This window comes from Thrips palmi, unplaced genomic scaffold (assembly GCF_012932325.1).
Source record: "Thrips palmi isolate BJ-2018 unplaced genomic scaffold, TpBJ-2018v1 HiC_scaffold_17, whole genome shotgun sequence".
Classification (NCBI taxonomy): domain Eukaryota; kingdom Metazoa; phylum Arthropoda; class Insecta; order Thysanoptera; family Thripidae; genus Thrips; species Thrips palmi.
In genome coordinates this window covers 2730326-2751954 of record NW_023144626.1, presented here as the reverse complement: position 1 = coordinate 2751954, position 21629 = coordinate 2730326, and the positions used below count along the sequence as shown (strand labels likewise).

Genomic DNA, 21629 nt, shown 5'->3' with positions numbered 1-21629 from the left:
GCCGTCCTCTTTTTTGGGCAGACCGCACGGGTCTGCGTAAACAGACTACAGCCTCCAGTGCAAAATGAACGTTGAGGCACCCGTAGGGCTGCAGAGCCGTTTCGAACAGGGTAGCGCCATCCTGCTCGCACTCACGCGGCGCGCCGTGGCGGTGCGAGAGAGACGGCGCATTGTTCGAGACAGCTGCGCTGCCTGCGCTGTGGTCCGGCGGCGCCCAAATTGTCATTAGGCCACGCCAGGCCGGCCGGCCGGCTAACTCGGTTTTAAAGACGCCGTTCAAACGTCGCGCCAACCACTCGCAAATGGCGGCGGAGCTGTTGTTCCATCCCCCGGACCAGGTGCCGTCTCTCACTCCCCCTTGGGGCGCCCCGCGAGTGCGAGAGAGACAGCGCGACTCGAGTTATCCGCCTCGAGCATTCCCACACCTACACCGCCAAATTGGGCGTGCCATCCATCACGGTCGCGATGCGCGGGATGACAATGTCGCTGTCTCTCTCGCACTCGCGGGGCGGCCCGCAGGGGTGCGAGAGAGACAGAGCGACGGGAATGCAGAGTCGGGGCTGAGGGCCGCAGGGAGGAGCCAATCTATCTTGCTTGATGAGCGAGCACTTTTCAGGCGGCCGTCATGCGTTAACCGTTCCATGAACCGCCCGCTTGGCCTTCTGATTGATTATGAAGGACGCCCCGGCGGGGTTAGCAGTGCAGTGCACGATCAGGCGACCTCCACTTTAAAAGCGACGCCACTTCCACGTCTAGCAGACCGATTTCGAGAGTCGAGTCCGTCGCTTTTTCCTCGTTCTTGCGCTCACGGAGCCCTCCGGGTAGGTGCGAGAGAGACAGCGACGAGCACCACCTTTTGTACCAGTCTGCATGTTTACCTCGTGACGGGGTTACTTCCGTAACCTTAACGACCCTGGCGCGCGGCCAGTACACTTTTCCAGGCTCGACGCGATTTTGTTTGCTGTTGTTGCATTCCGAACATTTTATTGGCTAACGAACCACGAGCGTCCGTGATGCACCACTGCTGTGTGCCCCCTCCTCCCCAAGTGTGCCGAGCCCGCCGGGCCGCCAGCTACATGATATATCGTTGCGGTAAAAGTAGTAGAAACTAATGGTATGTGCCCTCCGTGTATGCGAGCTCTGTGCTGAGAGAGCGTGCGCGCCGCACACACACACACACACACACACACACCACACACACACACACACACACACACACACACAGCCATGCGTCGGTGTGCGTGCCAGTGCGTGTGTGTTCCCACACGATCCCTCGACCTGTCCGGTCGCCAAAGTAAGTACGTGGCGAAGAGGGCGAGGTCATTGAATCCCCCGAATCTCGGTATACGGACACTCACGCACACAGACAGTGGAAGTTTATGTAAGTGCACACACACGCGCACAAAAGAGCGAGGCAATAATACCCTTCAAGATTAAGCTTTCAGGAGCCAGTGCCAGGACGCTGGTGTGTACGCGCGCTTCGCTCTCATACCTTTTTGCATGACCTGGTTTCGCTCTGACCGTGTTTTGTGTCCGTGTTGCAGTGCCGCCCCGCCAGATGACGATCCTGGACGAGCTGGGCGACGAGCGCACCTCGGTGGTGGGGCCGTACCGCGAGGGCCAGCGTCTGCACCTGCAGTGTCACGTGTACGGAGGTAAGTGCAGGGCCCACACTGCGAGCGGGCCCAGACGGAGTGGATCCCTTGCTTGGGATTCTCGGGCCGCAGCACACACACACACACACACACACACAGAGGCGCGGTCAGCCCCGGCTGGCCTGCTGCAGGCCTGCAGGCAGGTCGGGTGCCCGATAATAGTCCGACCCGCTTTCCGGTCAACCTCCGGGCACCTTCGCTGCGTGCACCTTCGGCCTCCGGGTGCTTTTCCGCCCCGGGTCAACTGCCTCCGGTGCCTCCGGAGCCTCCGGTCACAGCTGCGCTTCCCCTAATAATAATAAAAGAGGAAGTAGTCCCTTCGGGTCCCTTCCTGCTCCCTTCGCCTTCGCACACAAACACACGCGGACGGCGACTCACACACACACACACACACGGGGCCTCTACGTGGGATGTTCACACGATGTGAGATTGCGGTCCGAGCCGGGTCCGAGCGGCGCGCGTGGGCCGCGGGCCCGGCAAGTAGACTCTGCGCGCGATTCAATTTCAAAAAGGAATTGAAACCGGCTCGGCCGAGGCGACCCGCCGCATGTTTTCGTTACGCGGGACGTGTTTTTGTGTGGCATTGTGTGTGTGTGTGTGTGTGTATGTGTGTGTGTGTGTGTTTGCGTGCGTGTCGTGCGTTGCGGGGGGAGGAGCGGGGTTCGCGGTGTACATGGAAGGTGGAAAATCTGGTTCCCGTCGGCTCACGCACGAGGATGTTTGTGGAGCTGTGGTTTGGGCGGGCCGAGGGCGGGCGGTCTGCGGAAGAGGCAAAGGGGGGAGGGGGGTGGGCACTTGCGCCAAAGTACCCCACAGGGGCCACACAGGGGCCACACAGGGGCCTGGCATCGCTTTTTGGCCGGCCTCCGCGATAAACAGGGTCACCTCCAGTCGCAACTAGGCTGTAACTCGCCGCCGCGTTGCTGCCGATGCACTGCTGCAGCTGGCAGGGCGTTGTCCTGGTCCACCGCAGCAACAGCGCGGCTGGGTCCCTGCTGCGCGCACGCTGCACCCGCTATGCAGGCACTCTGGCAGTGCGCGAATTTCGCGGGATAGTTTTCAGGGCTTTTACGGCCCCGCTGTGAGGCGGGTCTGCCTGGATAGGTCTGTAAAGGTGCTTATGCAAGGCGCAGCAGGGCGAGGAAGCCGTCCTCAGACATTCACAGCCGCAGGCGTTTTACGGGAGTCCTTTTGCGGCCAAAGAGGTGAATGAACTCCCACTCCGCGTTCTGCTAATCAAACAATCGGTTTCGGCTTTGGACCGTTTTGGACCAGTCCTTGGCAACTCCAAGACCGCACTGTGCCTGCCCCTGGGGACTGTTTTACAGTGCAGGGCGGGCGGTGCAGGCCTCGCGATGCACCTGCGCTGGCTGCTTGGGTGCGCCTCGAGACCGCAGGGGCCGCAGGGGCTAGCGTCCCGGCGGGGACTGCGGAAGGCCCCACACTGTTACCCAGGCGGCTTAACTGGCCCCAAACTACCCCCACCGAACTACCCCGGGGACGCTGGCAGACGCTGGCCGGACCCGCGCAAAACACGCCGAAAAATAATTCGCTGAGCCGCCGGTGCCCCGGGCTCAAAGTTTGCCCGGCTGGAGATTAGCAAACGGGTGCGCGGCAGCTATATGCATGCGGATGGAAATGCCCTCGACGCTAAGCTGGGCCGGAATGATTTCGTAGTGTCGCCGCCAGGTGCGTTCGAACCCCGGCACAAAAATAGAGCCGGCGACATGAAAATAATGGCCTCGCTACGTAATGCAACGAAAATAAATAAAAACAAGGAGCGTAGATCACCGTAATATCTGGGAACACTGTGGAAAACGCGCGCGAACACACATGCACACACACGCGCGCACGCACGCGCGCACACCGACACACACGAACGCGTACACACACGACTGCACAGCGATAGCTGTACTGGCAGCGTGGCTCTCCGCGAATGACGTGACGAATGGGCTAGGCAAGCAGGCATGCAGGTAGTAGCACTGGCCTGACTGTGTGTGTGCGGCGCGCGCGGGCATGCACGGGGCCGCGGCACCGCTGTGGGACAACCTGCGAAGATTTATCTGTTTCGGAAGATACAGCGCAGCCAAACCCGCGTGCGTGCGGGGCTCGCGCGCGCGCGTGCGGCTGTGAGCGTGTGAAACGTGTGTGTGTGTGTGTGTGTGTGTGTGGGTGTGTGTGTGTGTGCGTCCGTGTGTGTGCCAACGAGAGACAGACTTAGCGCCGCCATTGTGGGAGTAAGGTCTTGCTACCAACAACAACGAGCCCCTGTTGAAGAACAACAAGAACTCGCAGCGACGTCGTGATTAAGGTTTTCCTTCCCAGCATCGTCCGAGCGGCGATCATCAGCGGAATAAACATTGGCCCGGATCTGGCGCAAAGACAGATACATAGACGAAAGACAACGGCGGAGACAACAAAGACGAAGGGACAGATAGACACAAATACACGAACAGACAGGCGGACTGATAGACGGAGCAGACATATATAGGTTGAAAAGAACAGTCCGAAGCTGGAGAGGGTTTACTGTCGGACTGTTGGGTGCAGCCACTGGGCGGTGACTAGGTCAGGCCTCGGGGCTGGGCTGGCTGGGGTGGGGTGGGGGCGAGCCGTTCGTGGCCGGGGCCTGGGGATCCATCCGGTCGGGCAATCCCGTCCACGACGGCGAGGGCGAGCAGCGCGCTGCGTCCGAACGCCACTTTCTCTGTCTCTCTCGCGCTCGTGGGGCGTCCCGTCTGGCTAGAGAGAGACAGAGCGACGGAGCGCTGTTCGGAGGCAGCCTGCAGGGAGCCGGGCTTCGACGATCAACTCTCGACCCGGCACACCGTGGCCGCCCCGTCACAGTCTTTGGGGTCGCTCTAGTCCCACTGCCTGCAGCTACTCCCTATTGACTGATCTACCCAGTCCCCCAACTGTGTGTGTGTCTAAGGGCGCATAAATGTGTGTGTTTGCCCGCGCCCCTCTCCCGATGTGTGTGTATGTGTGTGTGGTGTGAGCACGTTGCATGTGCATGGCGTGGCAGCGTGGGTGGGTGTCGGACCGTGAACTTGTTGCTTTGCACACTTAGTCACCTTTCGTGTCCAATTTGTATTAAGTGGGGGACGACGGGAGAAAAAAAATGAAACGGGGAGGTGATTGGTCTCATTCAATTCGACTGCAAGTATACGACCATCATTCTTTATGGCCACTCGAAATTGAAATGAATCAGTTTACGGACCGAATGGCGGTCCGCTCTGCTCTTGATGGGTCTCCGTTGCTAACAGCATACATAACCAAACAATTGGAGCGGCTCATGTCAAGGATCAGACTCGTGGAGGTCTAGATGGTTTCCTTGTTCGACAGCCAATCTTTTCGGCACTACCTTGAGCTTAAATCAAGCCCTGCTTTGAGACTGCAAGAGCTCGAACACGTGTCCACTGCTACGTACCAGTGCCCAAACAGGATCTGCCGGTCCGAATGTGCAGCGCGGGGAAGCCCCGGCAGCTCCGCCATCTCAAAAGGAACAAAACTATACATGGATCCGCATTCTGTTTCCCACAAAGCGTTCAAGGCGATAACGAGGCTGGCCTCGCCGCGCTCGGCACGCCGCCACTCGCTGCCGTGCTCCCACCGCCTCGACACTGGAAACTCCGCCTGCCGGTCCCCTTATCAAGGTTTTATGGGGGCTGTTGCGTTTCATTGCAGCTGCCGAAGCTCTTGCCGTTTCCTACCCCTCCCTCCATCATCACCACCACTTCTTTGCATAACCTCCACCCGCCCCGGCAAAACACTCGGTCTGATAAGTCGAACGAATGACACCTCGCGGCCTTCCGTCGCGTCTCTTCTTTTTGCCTTCGGTTCTCGCGGGGGCACTTCGGGACCGCCACCGCCATAAAGCAAGCCTCCCTGCGACCGTAAACGCGTTTGGAAGCGCGGAGCGGTGCGGTGCGGCGCGGCGCGAACAGGAGGAGGTATCTTACTGTCCCTTTTACCGCTTGCCGCCCGGCGGTGTAAAAAAAAAGAGAAAGCCGCTGACACCCGGAAGTGGCCGCCGCTCCCGGCGATATTAATACGCGCTACAGCTGCTCCTACGAAGCTTATAAACTACGCTGGACCGACGGCCTTGAATTTGTGCTGTCCCAAATGGAACCATCGTGGAAAGCCCGGGCTCTCGACAACGAAACTGAATCAGCTTGCTAATAACTGTTTTATCAGAGATCCAGCAACGGTCTTTGCCTCCTCCTCTCGCGAGATGCGATTTTCAGCCCTTCTTTCTGTCTTGATACACACGTCCCGTGCGGCAAACACTTTTTTCACACGGTGGGACACGGTTTCCCGCCGTTTCGTGATGTTGTTGTTGACTGGGCGTACATTACACCGTGAGTGTGGCCCCTAATGGTAAAACGATGACCTGCCCAGCTGTGGCGCCCCACCCCACCCCGCCCCGCCCTGGCCGAACTGCTGCTTTGAAAGTACGCGGGGATCGCAATGTAGATATATAGACCGGCATACCACACACCCCTTTCCAGTGTGCCGTCGCGGCCCGACCAGCGCTCCGCACCAGTTCCTTATTTTTATTTATGGGACTGCGAAGGGATACCGCGTAATTTTTCAGCCACCGCCGATGTAAGGACATGGACAGTGCTGCACTACCTTTGTCTCCATGTTTGCCAACCCCCTCGCCGCTGCTACGCCCTGCTCGTGTGTCCATAGGGCCACGGAGGGACCGTTTTCGGAACAGGGACGTGCTTGCCGAGGCTACGCCGCTGAAACCCGCTAGATTCTTATTTCCGAAACACATTTTCGACGTTTTACCTCACCTCGACCTGAAGAAAATTAAATCAAAAAGTATTATTGCCAAGTTTAACGGACCGCGCTGGACACGGCGTTCGGGGCTGTCCGTGTGGGTTGCCTGCCTGTCCCGCCTGCCCAGCAGACGGCTGCAAACCGCACCCACATTCTTCCACGCCACGCTGTGTTCGCCTCCAGTGCAGCGCCTTTCCCCTTTTCCTCTGTGCCTTTGATTTATGTGGTTCGGTGACTCCGGAGAAGAAAGAGGGGGCCGCCGAGGGGCCGCGCGCTTTCGGGGGATCCGGGCTCCGCGCGCATTGTCTCGGAAGGCCGCGCGTGTTGCAACTCGTCGTCGGCCTCGGCGCGGCGCTCGACGGCGTCCTGGGTCCTCCTGGCGGCGCTCGACGGCGTCCCCGCGGCGCACGACGACGGCGTCCTGGCGGCGCAATGGCGGCACACTCGGCGCTGAACCGGCTTCGCCGCCCAGCAGTGTAGCGGCGCTGCTGCCGCCACCGCCGAAGTCATTCTAGTTGACCCAAGTAGTTTGGTGCTTCGCTCGCTTCGCCGCGGGAAGGCGACGGCAGCACGAGTCGTGTCGCGCGCGCTGCAGCAGTTTGACGGTCTCGTGTGTGTGTGTGTGTGTGTGTGTGTGTGTGTGTGTGTGTGTGTGTGTGTGTGTGTGTGTGTGTGTGTGTGCCGGCCCTCTTGAAAATTCAGGCCAAACAAAACAAGAGCAAGAGGAACGCGAGGCTGGAATGTGGGGAGGGAGGGAGGTGCGTTTGGCATTCGCAATCCACGCGGCGTGCAGCTGCGCTCTGCCTCTGCTTCCCTCGCCGCCAAGCGCGGCCAAGCGCCGCCAAGGAAGAGAGAGGCGTTTGGCGGCCCGGTCGGTCCCGGCCCGTTCGGCCCGCAATGCAGCGCTGCCCGCCGAGCTCCGCCTTTCATTCGGGACGCTGTCGGACCAAAGGCAGCCACGGCAGCCACCAGCAGCCAAAGCCCCACGGGGACATCAAGACTGCCGCCGCGAACGGGAGACTCAAATAAAATGATTCATCCCGCGGAAGAATTATACAACAACGAGCCGAGAAGTGGCGCAGACAGCGCCGTGAAAAGCAAGCGCCTTTTTGGCCGACTGTACCGCAGGAAATGAGGCCTGCGTGCGAAGGCGGCCGTTTGCCGGGATGACTCCGGGATGGCTGTGCGCTGCGCGCGCTGCGTGCCTAAAACGGTTGTTTTTCCTGAGCCGAATCGGCCATGTGGGCCTGGCTGGCCGCGCGCTCGTCTACCGCACGGCGCAGCGCGGAGGAAAACCGCGGCCAAACGCAGCCTTTCACTCCGGCATAGGCTGGTTTCCAAACTGGGTTCTGTCTCTCTCGCGCGCAGGGCGTGCCGTGAGGGTGTGACAGAGACAGAGCGAGCCACCAAAAGGCGTTGTTCGGAATCAGACTGCAGAGGGAAACTCCTGCGGGCTATAACGCGAACGGTTTGCCGGATCACGTAGCGGGCGTCGGTAGTGTGGCCAGCAGGCAAGCGTCCTTCGCGAGGTCTCCCCCCCCCCCTCTCCGAGGCCGCAGCGCCACGCCGCCCCATATTTCTTGGGTTAACGGCCTTTCTCTCTGGGCCGTTCCCCAGCTGACCCTGCACAACCCCAAAGGCAACCCCTTGTCCACCCGTGTACACTCCGGCCAAGAAAGTCCGGGCTGTTTCCGCTGCACCGGGCTTTTCGGCCTGCGTTGCCTGCGCCGCCACACTGTGAATGTGCTTCCGACTCTCGCGGCAGTTTCGCCGAGTCGCGCTGACACGCCCGCCGATCGCAGTCTGGCAAGGTGGCGCTGCATACCCAATCGGGGCGCCGCCTCGCTGCCAACCGGGTGCACCCGCGCGGACAAGACGGCCCAGAAAAGTACCCGTTCACGGTCAAAACACTTCGACACCTAAAAGCAAAGTTCAGAAGCAAGAACAAAAACGAATAATTTCTAGACAGATATTTTAATGGAGAAGTCAAATTTGAAATTTGAAACATTGTCAAAAAATACGTGTAAAACAAATTTACAGATTTTTAAAAAAATTAGACAATGAAAACAAACAAAGCCAGTCCTTTCTCGAGGCCGACCCCGTTTCTGCGTCGGTGACGTCACCCTCGGCCCGGAGAGGGACCGGTCGTAAATAAGGCGAATAACAAGGACACGTGTTGATTAATTGGAGGGGGCCGGTCGGGCTTTACGGTCAAGCTTCTAATTACTGTCTGGCTTTGTGACCCTCTTTCGTTAGGCGGGTGATAAAGTTGCTCGCCAATATAGGGTGGGTTTCACTGCCGGCTCAAATATGCGCATTGCTCGCTCACACACACACACACACACACACAGTCACAAACTACATGCATGTCCGTCCACACACCGCCCCTCATCGGCAGCGAAACCCAAACCCCGGCGACCTCAATGCGCAGGCGGTATGAAAAATGAAATGAAGGAGATACCGCCGTACCGTTATCCGATTCGCATCATTTTCTAAAATTCCGTTGGTGTCCCTATTTCATTGCGTTCGGCTCAGCGCGCTTCCGCAGCCTCCCGGATTTCAACGCTTTTTTTTGGCAGTGCTCTATCTTTGGCCGGCATCGAGCAGGGCACTGCGCAGCCCCTAATGCCCACATACGTGGAGTGGACCTTATCAGTGCGCTCATCGCGTCGTCAGCCCCGCCAAGCTCTGTCTCTCTCGCACCGCTGCGGGGCTCCCTGCGAGTGCGGGGGCGACGGAGCGACCAAACGACTCGTCAGTCTGCAGCCCGCCGTGCGGCCGAGGCCAAGTCCGCGCTCCTAGCAGACGCTTCCGCAGCCGTGTGGCTGTCTCTGTCGCACTCAAGGGGCGTCCCGTAGGGGACAGAGAGAGACAGAGAGAGAGACTGCCTGCAACGGTCCAGCCTCTTCCCTGCCCCGGCACTATTATCACATTTCCACCACGCCACCCAACCTCAAAAGGACAACGGTGCGCGCAAAAAAAAAAAAAAATCAAACAAAAATTTTGAAAACGCAAAATAAAGGACAAAAACAAGAGGGACCTTTGTAATGGAGCGGGCCAAGTCTCCTCGTTGAGTCGACCGCAGGGCCGACCCGCCTTTGAAGCGAGTTCCGGTAAATTTCCGATGTCAGACAGAGACCCTCAGAGACCCACCGGCACCAGCCTGCCCCAGTTTGTTTCCTAGGCATAAGCGCGCCCGTGCCTGTGTGTGTGTGTGTGTGTGTGAGAGAGAGAGAGAGAGAGAGAGAGAGAGAGAGAGAGAGAGAGAGAGAGACAGAAGCTGTGAAAGGGGACGGGCCCTACACGCGCGGCGATTTGAGGTGCGGTGGTCTGGGAATGGCGCGTTCCCGCACACGACCGTCCTCGACGTGGAGCGAGGTGGGATTAAGGAACGCCCCCGCACGCCACACCACTGCGCGAGATGAAAGAAACAAAATGAAATTAATAATTGGAGGGCCGTCCCCAGCGCGCGGACGATACATGACCTGACTCGGAGTAATCCGAGCGCGGCGCGCAGTAGAGCGGGCACAGCCAAATGAAAGGAATGTTTGGCGGGGTAATGTGACCTTTGCCCTCGTTGGCCTTAAGCAGCGCGGCGTCCGGATGCTGCAGGGAGATAAGGCGGTTGCCGTTTCCGCTGGGAGGGGCCGAGGGGAGGGGGGTCGTTTTGACGGCCAAGTTTATTGAATTTATCTTACGCCACAGCAACCGTCGCCTCGCCTCGCCCAGTGCCGCGAGGCGCTTCGTTAGTTTACCTTTAATGAGGGTGGAGCGAGGGGTGAATCACTCAGCGTTCTGGTGTACACATGAGTACATGAGTACGGGTGAGTACACCTGGCTTTGCTCACAAATTTCATAATTTTAAACGTTTTTAAGCTTTATTTAGCGTTTTTAACGGCACTCGACGTTAAATCGGTCAAAAAACTACAGACTTTCGCCTGTTTTAAACTTGTGAGTACACTGAGCACGAGCAAATTTGTACACATGAGTACACTAGTGATTCACCCCTCGGGGTGGAGGCCTGGCCGCACCTGGGGCGGCGACGGCCACCACACCGTCACGGCGCCGATTTTGGGTGTAGGTACCCGCCATTTCCTGGCGGGCCTCGGCCCCGGCGCGCCAGGCAGGCAGCCCAGCCGGGCTATTTTCTGCCTCAAAAGTCTGGAAAATGGGCCAAGCGCCCCGGCCGCGCTACGCCCTGCAGTGCCGGGCAGTGGCGGGCAGTGCCGCTCCCCCCGGAGTCTGCCCCAGCCGAGGCCCCAGCCCGCACAGAGCCGCCGCCCCAGACTGCCTGCTGCTGCCACCGCCGCGCCAGCTCGAGACGCTGGCTGTCCTCGCAGACTGGTTGACGTGTTTGCACCGCCAGTTCGCCCAGCCAGCTCGCACCGCAACGCCGGGCCGAGCGGTGCAGCCCGAAAGGGAACCGGAAATCTCGGCCAGTGCCCGCTCGCCCGAGTCTTGGAAACGGGTGGCTTTTATGCGAATAGCCGTTTGATGGAACGTCCCGTCCCCCTCCACTCCGCACGACGCACTGGGCGCCCCGGGCGATGCTGCGCGAGGCTGCAGTGTGTGAGCCAGCGCCACGGAGGAGGGAAAAAAGGGGCGCCATCATCTTAAAGTGCTTTTTAAAAGGTTCATTCATAGTCGAGGGGAGGGTGGGCTCGTTTAAATTGAAAAGCCAATGCGGCACGGCGGCAGACACTACCTCGGGCAGTTTGGGCCGGCGGGGGTGCCTCGCGCGCGCGCAACGCGGACAAGGTGGCGACGGCCAGTCTCGCAAAACACGAAAAGAAGAAAGAGACGAAAAGAAAGGACGGAATAAGGTGGGGAAAAAATAGGTAAGCTAAATGAGATGAGGTGTACTCGGGCCGTAATGATGATTCTGGCTTTTGTCTCCCAGTTTACGTGTGTGTGAGGGAGGAAGAGAGGGAAGGGTGGGCAGGATGTGTGTGTGTGTCTGGCACAGGGACGTGGGTCGGGATACAGAGCGGGACACGACACGTCGCGTTGGGACGTTTGCTGATCGAAGCGTCGCCCTGCGCTGTATCGCCCCCCCCCCCCCCCGCCTTTCCCGACCTCGTCTCACTCGCCCACACGACGACGACGAAGGCGACTCAAATTCGCCTCCCTGATCACGAACCGTCTCCTCGGCCCAAATCATCCTGCCTGGGATGGACTCGGTGTAATGAATCATTGAGATGACGGCGGGAAGGGGAGAGAGAGAGAGAGAGAGAGAGAGAGAGAGAGAGAGAGAGAGAGAGAGAGAGAGAGAGAGAGAGAGAGAGAGCGGCACCCAGGAAGTGCGGTGAGGCGCTGTGGCGCGATTTATGGCGCGCGAAAATAAATATTGAAGTTCCGCACATCGCTGTCGTCGCTCTGTCTCTCTCGCACCCACGGGGCGCCCCACGCTGGCGAGAGACAGCGATAGAACGCTGTTGCTGCGCCCGGATGGCGAGCGACGCGCCGATCGGGTGCAGCAACGGCTGTCATGCAACAGTGGAGGCGGCCTTCGCTTAGTGTTCTAAATTTAGACCGCGAATTTTCGTAACTCTAGCGTTTACAACCATTTCCTTTCTCTAGATTGAAAGAAGCGAATGTCTTCCACCTGTGTTGCCGCCTTTCCCGACGCAGTCCCCGTTCCGATTCGAACTCGGTCCGCGGCGCGCTCTCTCGAGATGATATATACCGCAGGAGCAACTTCCCCGCTCTCATTTTTCATCCTTCCACTTCGCTCGCAATAATCCTCGGACGGCGAGTGCTGTTTTAAAGACAAGCCGACGGGGAACGGAGCGGCGGCGCGGCGGCGCGGCGCACTGGGACTCGTGTTTAATTTCCTACCGCGACTTTCAGCCTCGGAACAAAACTGTTGTATATCATGGCGCCTTCGGATTGGTGCGTCCTAATTCTTTCCCGGCTGCCAGCTCGGGCGGGGCGGCCGGGCGGGCTGCCACGCGCCGCAGCTGCAGGTGTGTCGCTTACGGCACCGGAAATTACGGGCTGGGCGCCCCGACCGGGCTGGCAGGCAGGCAGCGCCTATCCGGCGTATCGAAATGAACCCTGGCGGGGCCCTGGCGGGGCCCTGGCGGGACCACCCTGCGCCAGCGGCCCGTTTAAGCGCCTCGCGGAGAGTGCGCTGGTGTCTAAGCTTCGCAAAGCTTCGATGGCGCGTTCGCGAGCACGTCAGCTCGCGAGGAAACGGCCCAACTTGGGCCGCAAAACAGCGTCGTTAACGCATGCGGCCTTTGTGTCCGTAAGCTCTCGATCCCCGCGCATTGCCGCCAGCACCTATCCAGTGTAGGACTCCGTGCTGACGGCTGTCTGGCCATGAGGAAGATCGGGTCACAGGATCGCCAACACGCGTCACGACAGTCGTGACTTCCTCTTTTGCCTTTGTCTTTAGATAAGGCTGTTTGTTTGATGTGTGTGTGTGTGTGTGTGTGTGTTCGATTGCCCATTCCTCCCAGGCCGCCCGGCACGTCATCCCAGGCCACGGCAGATCGCCCCGATCACGGACGGAGTAGATACTGCGCGCTGCACCGGGGCTGTCTGTGTGTTCCCCACAAATGCTCCGCACGGGGTCTCTGGCGGAGGCGGAGCAAAAAAAAAAAAAAACCGTCGCCCACGGTGCGCGCTCACCACGGCGCGCTTTTCCCTCCCCGTTTTGTGAAAACATTTGTGCCCGCCTTCCCGGCCCTCCACGCCCCCACCGACCTTGTTAATTCCTTTCCGGCTGCAGGAAATTATTTGAGGGCGTGCAAGGGCCGCCCGGCGGGGCGGGGCGGGGTGTGGGCCGGCCAAAGTGGAAAACACTGGACCAGGATGCTGGAGGGGAAGCGGGAAGGTGAGGGAAAGGGATTTACGAGGTGACACATTGTTGCTCGAGGGGGGAGGGGGGGTGTTCCCCGCCGCAGTGTATGGCCCAAGTTTTTGCGCGCTCAAGGAAAAAATCTTATTAAGCAAATCTGGTGGAGGGGAGCGGCACCGCGGAATGTCCGAGCCGAGCCGCTTATCAGCAGCGTCGTGTGTTGCAGCCCCGCGGCCCCATCGTCATCCCGGACTGACTTAGCGATCGTCGTCCGGGGCGCCGCCGCGTAGCTTACCGCCTGCACACTGCCTCCAAAGTCTCTCGTTTTTTTGTGTGCCTTTAAAAAATCTTATTTTGCTGCTGACTGTTTGAAGTTGGCCGACCCCCCTGCGACCTGAAATTAGCACTCGGCGAGGTGCGGCGCGGCGCGCCACTCTTCTTACCATGCCGAGTGCTGGGTGCGAAAACACTCATCGCGTCAGGCGGGCATTCGCATGCGGGCCCCGGCTCGGCGCGGCCCGGCTCGGCCCCACACCGCACCGCCGCGTTGCCCAGACGTAATCCACCGATGTGGGCCCTCTCTCTCTCTCTCTCTCTCTCTCTCTCTCTCTCTCTCTCTCTCTCTCTCTCTCTCCTCTCTCATTTCGAGCTGCTGCGCTGTGGCGTAAATCCCCGGCTAAGAATCGCGCCAAGGAAACGCGACGCGCCAAAATAATCCCCAGTTCCCCGTAAAAAGGGACAGGTTACGGTTTTAAATTTGGGGTATGACGGCGCCCGAGGCGGACGCGCCGAGCGTGGCGGCGGGTAGGCAGGCCCGCCAGGCTCGGCGCCCGCCAAGCGGAGGGTAGGCAGGCCCGCCACGCTCGGCGCCCGCCAAGCAGAGGGTAGGCCAGCCCGCCACGCTCGCCTGTCTTGCGGGCCGGTCTAGGCGCTCTGCCCACTGCCCTTCCTTGTTTATTTTTTTCAGTGTGCCGCGCAGAGGTGATCATTTGCATAAGTAGGGTTTCTCGCTTCTTCGTCTACCTACCACGGCCCGACGCCTTATCCACGTACAGTGTACAGCCTTCGACCCTCGCAGCCTCCAGCCGGAAGCAGTTCGCTTCCTACCTGCAGAGTGATTCCGAACCGCGCGCTGTCTCTCTCGCACCAGTGGAGCACCCCATACCCGCAAGAGAGACAGAGAGAGCGAAGCAGACAATAAAGCCCGAGGTAACTCTGCGGGCGGACGGGTCCGGACGAGCCGTCCCGGCGCCACGGGGTTGCATTCGCCAAACGGGCTTGTTCGATATGCCGTGTTAATCTGGATTAAAGCCCCGGCCATCCTTGCCATCCTTGGCCCATTAGCATACAAAGAGCCGCAGTTTACGGCGCGGCGGCGGGGGCTGCCTCGCTCACACTGGCGGGGCGTCCCGCGTGCGTGCGAGAGAGGCAGAGCGAGGGGAGCGTTTTTAAATGGGCGACTTGGCGCGGCTTGGGGCTGCAGCCGTTGCGTCACAACGCAGCGCGAGGCGAGGATGGTTCGGCCGGCCGCCGCGGGGAGCGCCAGTGTGTGCTCGACGGGGACTTTGAGCAAGTCTGCAACGCGAGAACTCCCGGCGCTTGTATGCCACACTGGTAAAAACGGAAGCCTAGTAGCTCGTACGTTTACGCCTTACCTCATTGACTGTTCCGTTTTGAAAATTCACAGTCTCCGTGTTGTCTGGTCGATTTGCGAGAGCCGTGTGTTCTGTCCATGAACCGCAATCAAGCGGCATGTCCGCTAAGGCGGCGCTGCCTACACCGGTACACGTGTCGCTACTGAGAGCAGCTGTCGGCGGACAGTGTGCGGGACAGGCGGTGGGAGTGCGAGAGAGACAGAGCGACGACCGCAGAGTGCGAAAGAGACAGCGCTGTGGAACGCGCCGTGAGTGCGGCGGCGTTGGGGATCGCTCGGCAGTGCGTGGTCAAACAGATTCAAAATGGCGTCGGCGAGCAGGCCGCGCGGCGACAGGCGCGGACGGCCGCGCGGTGTGACAGTCCAGGTGGTCAGGTGGACGGAGGGGCTCGCCTAATACCCTGTTTGTGAGGGGCTTGAGCCCCAGCCGGCGGACGGACCGCTTCCGAGCACCGCTCTGTCTCCCTCGCACCCCCGCGGGACGCACCATGAGCGCGAGAGAGACAGAGCGCTGTTCGGACACCCCCCGCAGCGCCGTGGGACGCCAGCAGCACACCACCGGCCGGCTTGGCGGTGCTCTTAATCTGTTTAGCGAAACGAGAATAATGCGCATCGCTTGTTCGCTGTATCGCGCGGACTGGCAGGGCAGGCCGACTGGCCGGCAGACTCTTTTGAAATTTCAACACTGTTGAAAATTAATTTTTGAACATTCCCGGAATTGTTCGATGAAGAAACCTGCCAATATTTCTAGAAACTCAAAAGCCTCCATTTTGACAAGTTTTCAACAAGTACAAATTTGATCTTTTTGGAAAACGAAGCCTCTGGAAATTACTGGTGGAGCTTTGAAGGGAACTTTCCTTTATTGTCCAATTTGTTTTTTGCATTGAAGGATCGCGGCTGGAAGGCGGGAGGCTTTCTTGTTGTTGTTCTCTGCCGGAACGATTTGCATTTGGATAGGCCTTGCTCCTTCAGGGTGCCAAAGACCGCGGAGTCTTACTTTTACCGAACACGCGCTGATTTCTTAAACTTTCCGTGAGAACAAAAATAAATCCGAACTTGCGCCGATGCTGATCACTGGAGCGACGGCAGCAAACAACAACTAAACACCCCCACAAAGCACTCCAAGGGTTGCGGCGCTCGGGGCGGCCACGACCTCTGGAGGGGAAAGGAGGCGGAGAGGCCGAGGGAAGGGGAGAAAGACGAAGACGACACCAGCTGCTTGAGTCGGACAGGGATTGGATTAGCAGACGACGGGCTGTGAATCAACAGCGACGCGGCGCGCCCTGCGTCATACGTTGCCTCGTGTGATTCGGCCGGCGACGACGCGCGCACGGCCGCCTCCGTGACCTGCCCCGTGACGAGGGTGTGTCCATGACAGCGCTCACTCCGAACGGGACGCTCTGTCTCTCTCGCACGCCGACGGGCCGCGCCGTGAGAGGGGCAGAGCTCTGTTCGGAAGCGGCCTTCTGGTAGTCCCGCTCAAAAGTGGCGCGTCTCCGCGCGTCCCTATCGATGTCGCTGTCACGGCCAGAGTCGGCCTCGGCGGGCTGTGCTGCGCGGCCCAGCAGCGCGGCGACGCATCATTTGGTGGCGCGGCCGCCTGGCGGACTCGCCGAGTGGCCGACTGGGAGGAAAGAAACGAAACGGCTGTGTTTGTTTTTCAGGCCCGACCCTGATTGGCCGCGCCCAGTCTGTTATTCTGCCAGAGTACCTTGATTGGCGACACGACACATGGAAGTTGGCGCTCTTGTTTTCTCTGCGGAGCGGCGGAGCGGCGGAGCGGGAAGTCCACGCCAATTGGGGCCAAACTAGTGCCCCCGGCCTCGCCGCCGGCCCGGCCAGCCAGTGAGAGAGAGAGTGAGGGACAGAGAGAGAAGCGAGAGGGAAAGCCGGAGACTGTAGGCCGGCGTGGTTTGCAGTGCAGTGTGCGTGGAGGACGCGCTGCATCCGAGATTCCCCGTCGCCGCGCCCCGCCCCGCCATCTTCGGCGCCACACAATTCATTCGACGAGACAGGCGCGTCCATCAATCTGCTGGTGACGTCATCGCGCTGGTTACGCTTCCCTTACGCATTAATGAATTTGATAATGAAACGCTCTAACGTCATTAATACGGCAAACAAACGGTAGTGTCACCGCGTCTGCCAAGACGCGTGCGCCGTGCGCGCTGTGGCGGCACCTTCTCCCTTTCTCTCTCTCTCTCTCTCTCTCTCTCTCTCTCTCTCTCTCTCTCTGCTACGCTCACTGACTGGCAACACAGGGAGGACAACCATTCGTCATGGCCACGTCACTGTCAAGGTGCGTGCGTGCGCGCACGTGTCTGAAAGCGCATACGCCCACGCCAACACACACACAGACATCGCTCACACACACACACACACACACACACACACACCTAGTCACTGTGCGCTGCCAAAGTGGCATCACAGAGTCGGCTAGACAAAAACGTGGCCCGCTGGGCTGGGCTGGCTGGGCTGGCGCCTGCGGTCGAGAGGGTAGGCAGTCCCGCAGGACGTGGGTGCTCCGCGGGCCGGCTGCGCGGCAGGCGTCCTCGGCAGCTCCTCCCTTCAATTAGTTGACCACAAAGTTGGAAGTGGCGGCCGGTTCCGGAGGCTTGACACAAACACAGGATGGTAACGACGAGTTCCTAGTGCGATGGGCACGTCGTGTTCGGGGAACGCAGGAGCGCCGCCCAAACGTATTGGACCGTGGTAACCTGAGCGCGCTCGCTGCAGCGGCCCTCGAACGAAATCACGGGGCGCATTCGGTCATTTTGCGCTCTCATTCCGCGGCGGACGCTGCGGTTTGGAAAAGCATAAACTGCGCGGCAAATTGGAGAGGAAGGGTGCTAACTTTTTAATGGAACAGGGTTCGGTGCGGTGCCCCGCGGGGCCGGGGGGCCCGGCCGGCCTGGGCGACGCCATGACGACGCTGACGCCGTGCTCCCTGTGTCGCAGGCAAGCCGCCGCCCGCCGTGCGCTGGCTGCGCAACGACCGGCCGGTGCGGGAGGGCGTGACGCTGACGACGGGCGAGTCGCACTCCGACGCCGAGTCCCACATCCAGACCACCATCGAGATCGGCCACCTGCACCGCCGGGACCTGCACTCGCAGCTCACCTGCTCCGCCCACAACAACAACCGCACCGCGCCGCTGGTGGCCACCGTCCACGTCGACATGAACTGTGAGTACACTCGAAAAAGGAACAACTTTGCACCGAAGTTGCAACTTTTTTAAAAAGATTTTTCTCCCTATGGATGTGCGCTTCGAAGTTTACAGTGCTATTGATCACATGGACCTTTAAGTGTTTTTGTTTATTTAAATGGCAAAGTGCCTCCTTCATTCGTATTCGCAAAAAAAGGAATTTGAACAGTGAGTTGATTTGAACTTTATTTTTCCCGTTGTAGAAAGGGGTGTTTATTTTCAGACGTCCCAAGCCTGCAGTACACTGAAGTCAGGCCCAATTAAACAAGCCGGAGTTCCTGTTATACTAGGTTGGCAGCGCAAAGTAGCAAATCCCGAAAAAAATAAAAAAGAAGCAAAGAAAGGGAAAGGCTTCTGATGGCCTCTTTAGGAATGCGTCCCTCCGATTCTCCCTCTCAAGGACCACTCAGGACCGCGTCTGGATGGCTGCAGCTTTGAAAAGGGAATTCGACGGTTTTCCTTTTGTGACAAACAAGCGCTCTCCACCCAAAGCAAACTGTTTAGGCCTTTCCTTTCTTCTCTCCCTCCAGCAGATTGTTAATTTATTTTTCTCACTCGTCGAATCGATGACTTGGGGCTTTGCAGCGACCTCATAGAGAAGCCGCGCAGAGGATGATGGCCTTGCTGTGTGGCCCACCCACACAGTCTTAGACCCCTTCGCGCCCCGCGAGGTCTGTCCTCGCAGAACAGAGGCACAAAAGACTCTTTCGCGGTTTGAGACGGCCGCTGGATGGGTGGCTGGGCAGCCAAGGACCCTGTTTTTAATTTAGAAAAGTTTACAGCGTACACACGAAGTACGCATTTACACAAACACACACGCAGACATTCACGCAAACACGCAGGCGGTGGTTGAATTCTTGCCATTCATTACACACGCACGGCTCCAGCCCCATTCCAGACGCTGCTCTACGACGCGTGGTCATTTTCACGGTGCTGGCTGGACAAAATGGAGAGCTGGCGCGGCGGGGCGGGGCGTGGCGGGGCGGGGCGGGGCGGGGCGTGGCGGGGCGTGGCGGGGCGTGGCGGGGCGGGCGGGGCGGGGCGGGCGTGGCGGGGCGGGGCGGGGCGTGGCGGGGCGTGGCGGGCGGGGGGGCGGGGCGGGGCGGGGCGTGGCGGGGCGTGGCGGGGCGTGGCGGGGCGTGGCGGGGCGGGGCGGGGCGGGCGGGGCGGGGCGTGGCGGGGCGTGGCGGGGCGTGGCGGGGCGGGGCGGGCGTGGCGGGCGGGGCGGGGCGTGGCGGGGCGTGGCGGGGCTTGTTGGGCCGTGTCATTACTCTTCGTTAGCGGGAATCAGGCCGGGAGGACACACTGCAGCGGGCCATGGCCTGGGCCAGGGCCTGGGCCATGCCGCGCAGTGGGAGCGAGAGAGACGGCGAGACAGTCCGGTGGCGTAAGTGCAGGGCCAGGGCCGGGCCAGGGCCGAGCCGTGGCCGAGCCGGGGCCACCCCTGCGAATTAAGAGCAATGCCCAAGAAGGGCTTGGCCCTAAAAACCCAATTACCTCCTCCATCCCGGCTGGGGCCCTATTTGCCACACGCACATGTCCTTGTCGCGTTTACAAAAATATGCATATCTCCATCCCCTTACCCCTCCCCGACGAACGAACCCCTTCTTATCACTGGAAGACGATTGTTTGCACGTGTTGAGTCTCGGCGCGACTGAGGCAGAGGTTACCAGGTGCACAGTTCAGTTTGTCGAGGACACACAACCCTTACTTTTTGGTATTCTTTTGCTGTATAAGGCTGTGAAATTATCCTGTAGGAGGCTTGATGTGGTCCGCATGCGTCCTACTGGCCGTGCTAATGGGAAAGAACAATGTGTGTGTCCCACCTGGGCCGGCGTGCCTCTTGCCAGTCACGTAGCCGGCCGCAAACTTGTGCATTAACCTCTTGTTAAGGAGGGGCGGACATTCCTTGCCACGCTGCTGGCGAGGCAGAAGAGCCGACGGGGTCCATCTGCAACCCCCCCTTCCCCAACAATGTACTTTATATGGTCGTCTCTCAGCGAAAGAAAGTCTCTCCGCGACAGGCACTGCTTGAGGAAGGCGGGAAACTCCGGGGTGGGCTTTCACCTGGGGAGCCAAGCCGCCGACGCCACCAAAGTGACTCCCGGAGTCTGGATGGCACAGTGTAGCGATGCCTGAGAATTCCAGACTTGTCAGAGGCCATGGGGTGATGAATGGTCCTTAGGAGGTGGGCGCCCCATATCATCTGCGCCCCTCCCCCACCCCCGCCGCTGTCGTCTGGGTGGGCTAAACTATCCGCGAAGGTTCGTTGTCACGAGCGGTACCCTCAGGGCGCCTTCCTTTCGCAACTTCCTCCCCCCCCCCTTTCCCCCTCGTCTGTGCGACTCTTTCGTGCGGGATGCGCAACGCAAACTTTAGGCTGAGTAAGGAACCGTCGGATGGAAGGAAAAGAATTGACAAGGATAAAGCCCTTTCGCCCCTGTCGGTGGTAGTGATACGCCCACGCCGCGTTTCTTCTGTTTTTAGTGTTTTTGTGGCAGTTTCGACATAGGATTGTGTGTTGATCACCTATTTTGATAGTTCGTTCTTGTTTCCACCCAGCAGCCAGCAGCACGTGGCCTGAGCCGGGAGCGGCGATGCGGCTGTAGTACGCTCACGCACTGCAGCGCAAAACCTGCACCGAGACTGAAACAGTGTACGCCCTGTAGAGCCCCCTGTCCCTTTTCACTCCCCCCTCCCCCCAACCTTCCTTTGTACGCCTTTTGTTGCTGCGCCGGCACTTCATCATGAAGAGGGGGATCGTCTTCCGTGTCCCCAACGCGTCAAGCACCTTCCTCCTACGAGGGGGTATGACCCTAACAGAGTCCACATTGCAACAAACTCAAATATGCACAGAGCAGGTATTCGGCAGACGCGCGGTGTGCGCGTTGATATTCGGCCGTGCCCTCCCCCCCTCCCTCGCCGCGCCAAATGGTCCCTTTGGTGTGCGTGCGTCGCGGGCCGTCCCGGGCCGCCGTCAATTCCCCCGCACGTCGCCCAAGTAAGAATGTGCCACATTCATCCTGGCCCGGGGCCATTCTCTGCCCGACTCCAGGCCGGCCCGCCTGGGCCCGACCCGCACCCACCCATTCCGCGAACCACGTACGACGTCATCAGACTGGCCTATGGGTTCCGGGTTCCGGCGGCCGAGGACTCCGGGCGGCTCCGGGTTGTTCCGGCCGCTGTCGGGGGTTCCGGCATTACGTCGCCGAATGCCTTCCGAGATTTCGACAAAAGTGAGGGGCGACAACGACCCGGCCGACCGCCGCGGCCGCGGGCCAGTACTTCACGAGGCCCGCCGCACAGCAACAGCAGCTTGGCGGCGTCTTCTTGGCGGACTGCTTCTTTTCTTAAGGGCACGATGATTTATCTTGTTGAGTCTTGACGAAGCACGAGGTGGCCGTCAGGGGGCGGCCTGCCCCGCCCTGCCTAGCCCGCCTCGGGCGCAGCAACAGAGTCAAAGCAAGATCACGCCGCTATCGGCACCATCACGAGCCTCCCCCACCACTTTCCTTTCAGCCCTTCAGACC

At 59.9% G+C, this 21629-nt stretch overlaps 1 protein-coding gene across 1 annotated transcript in view; it reads left to right on the top strand.

The window, feature by feature from the left end:
• The window catches only part of LOC117643949 (nephrin), an 82588-nt gene that overhangs the window by 17615 nt on the left and 43344 nt on the right, over positions 1-21629 (top strand). The window contains exons 4-5 of the mRNA XM_034383136.1: positions 1545-1655; positions 17855-18079. Of these exons, the coding sequence (XP_034239027.1) occupies positions 1545-1655; positions 17855-18079 (336 nt within the window). The remainder of the gene's footprint in view (positions 1-1544; positions 1656-17854; positions 18080-21629) is intronic.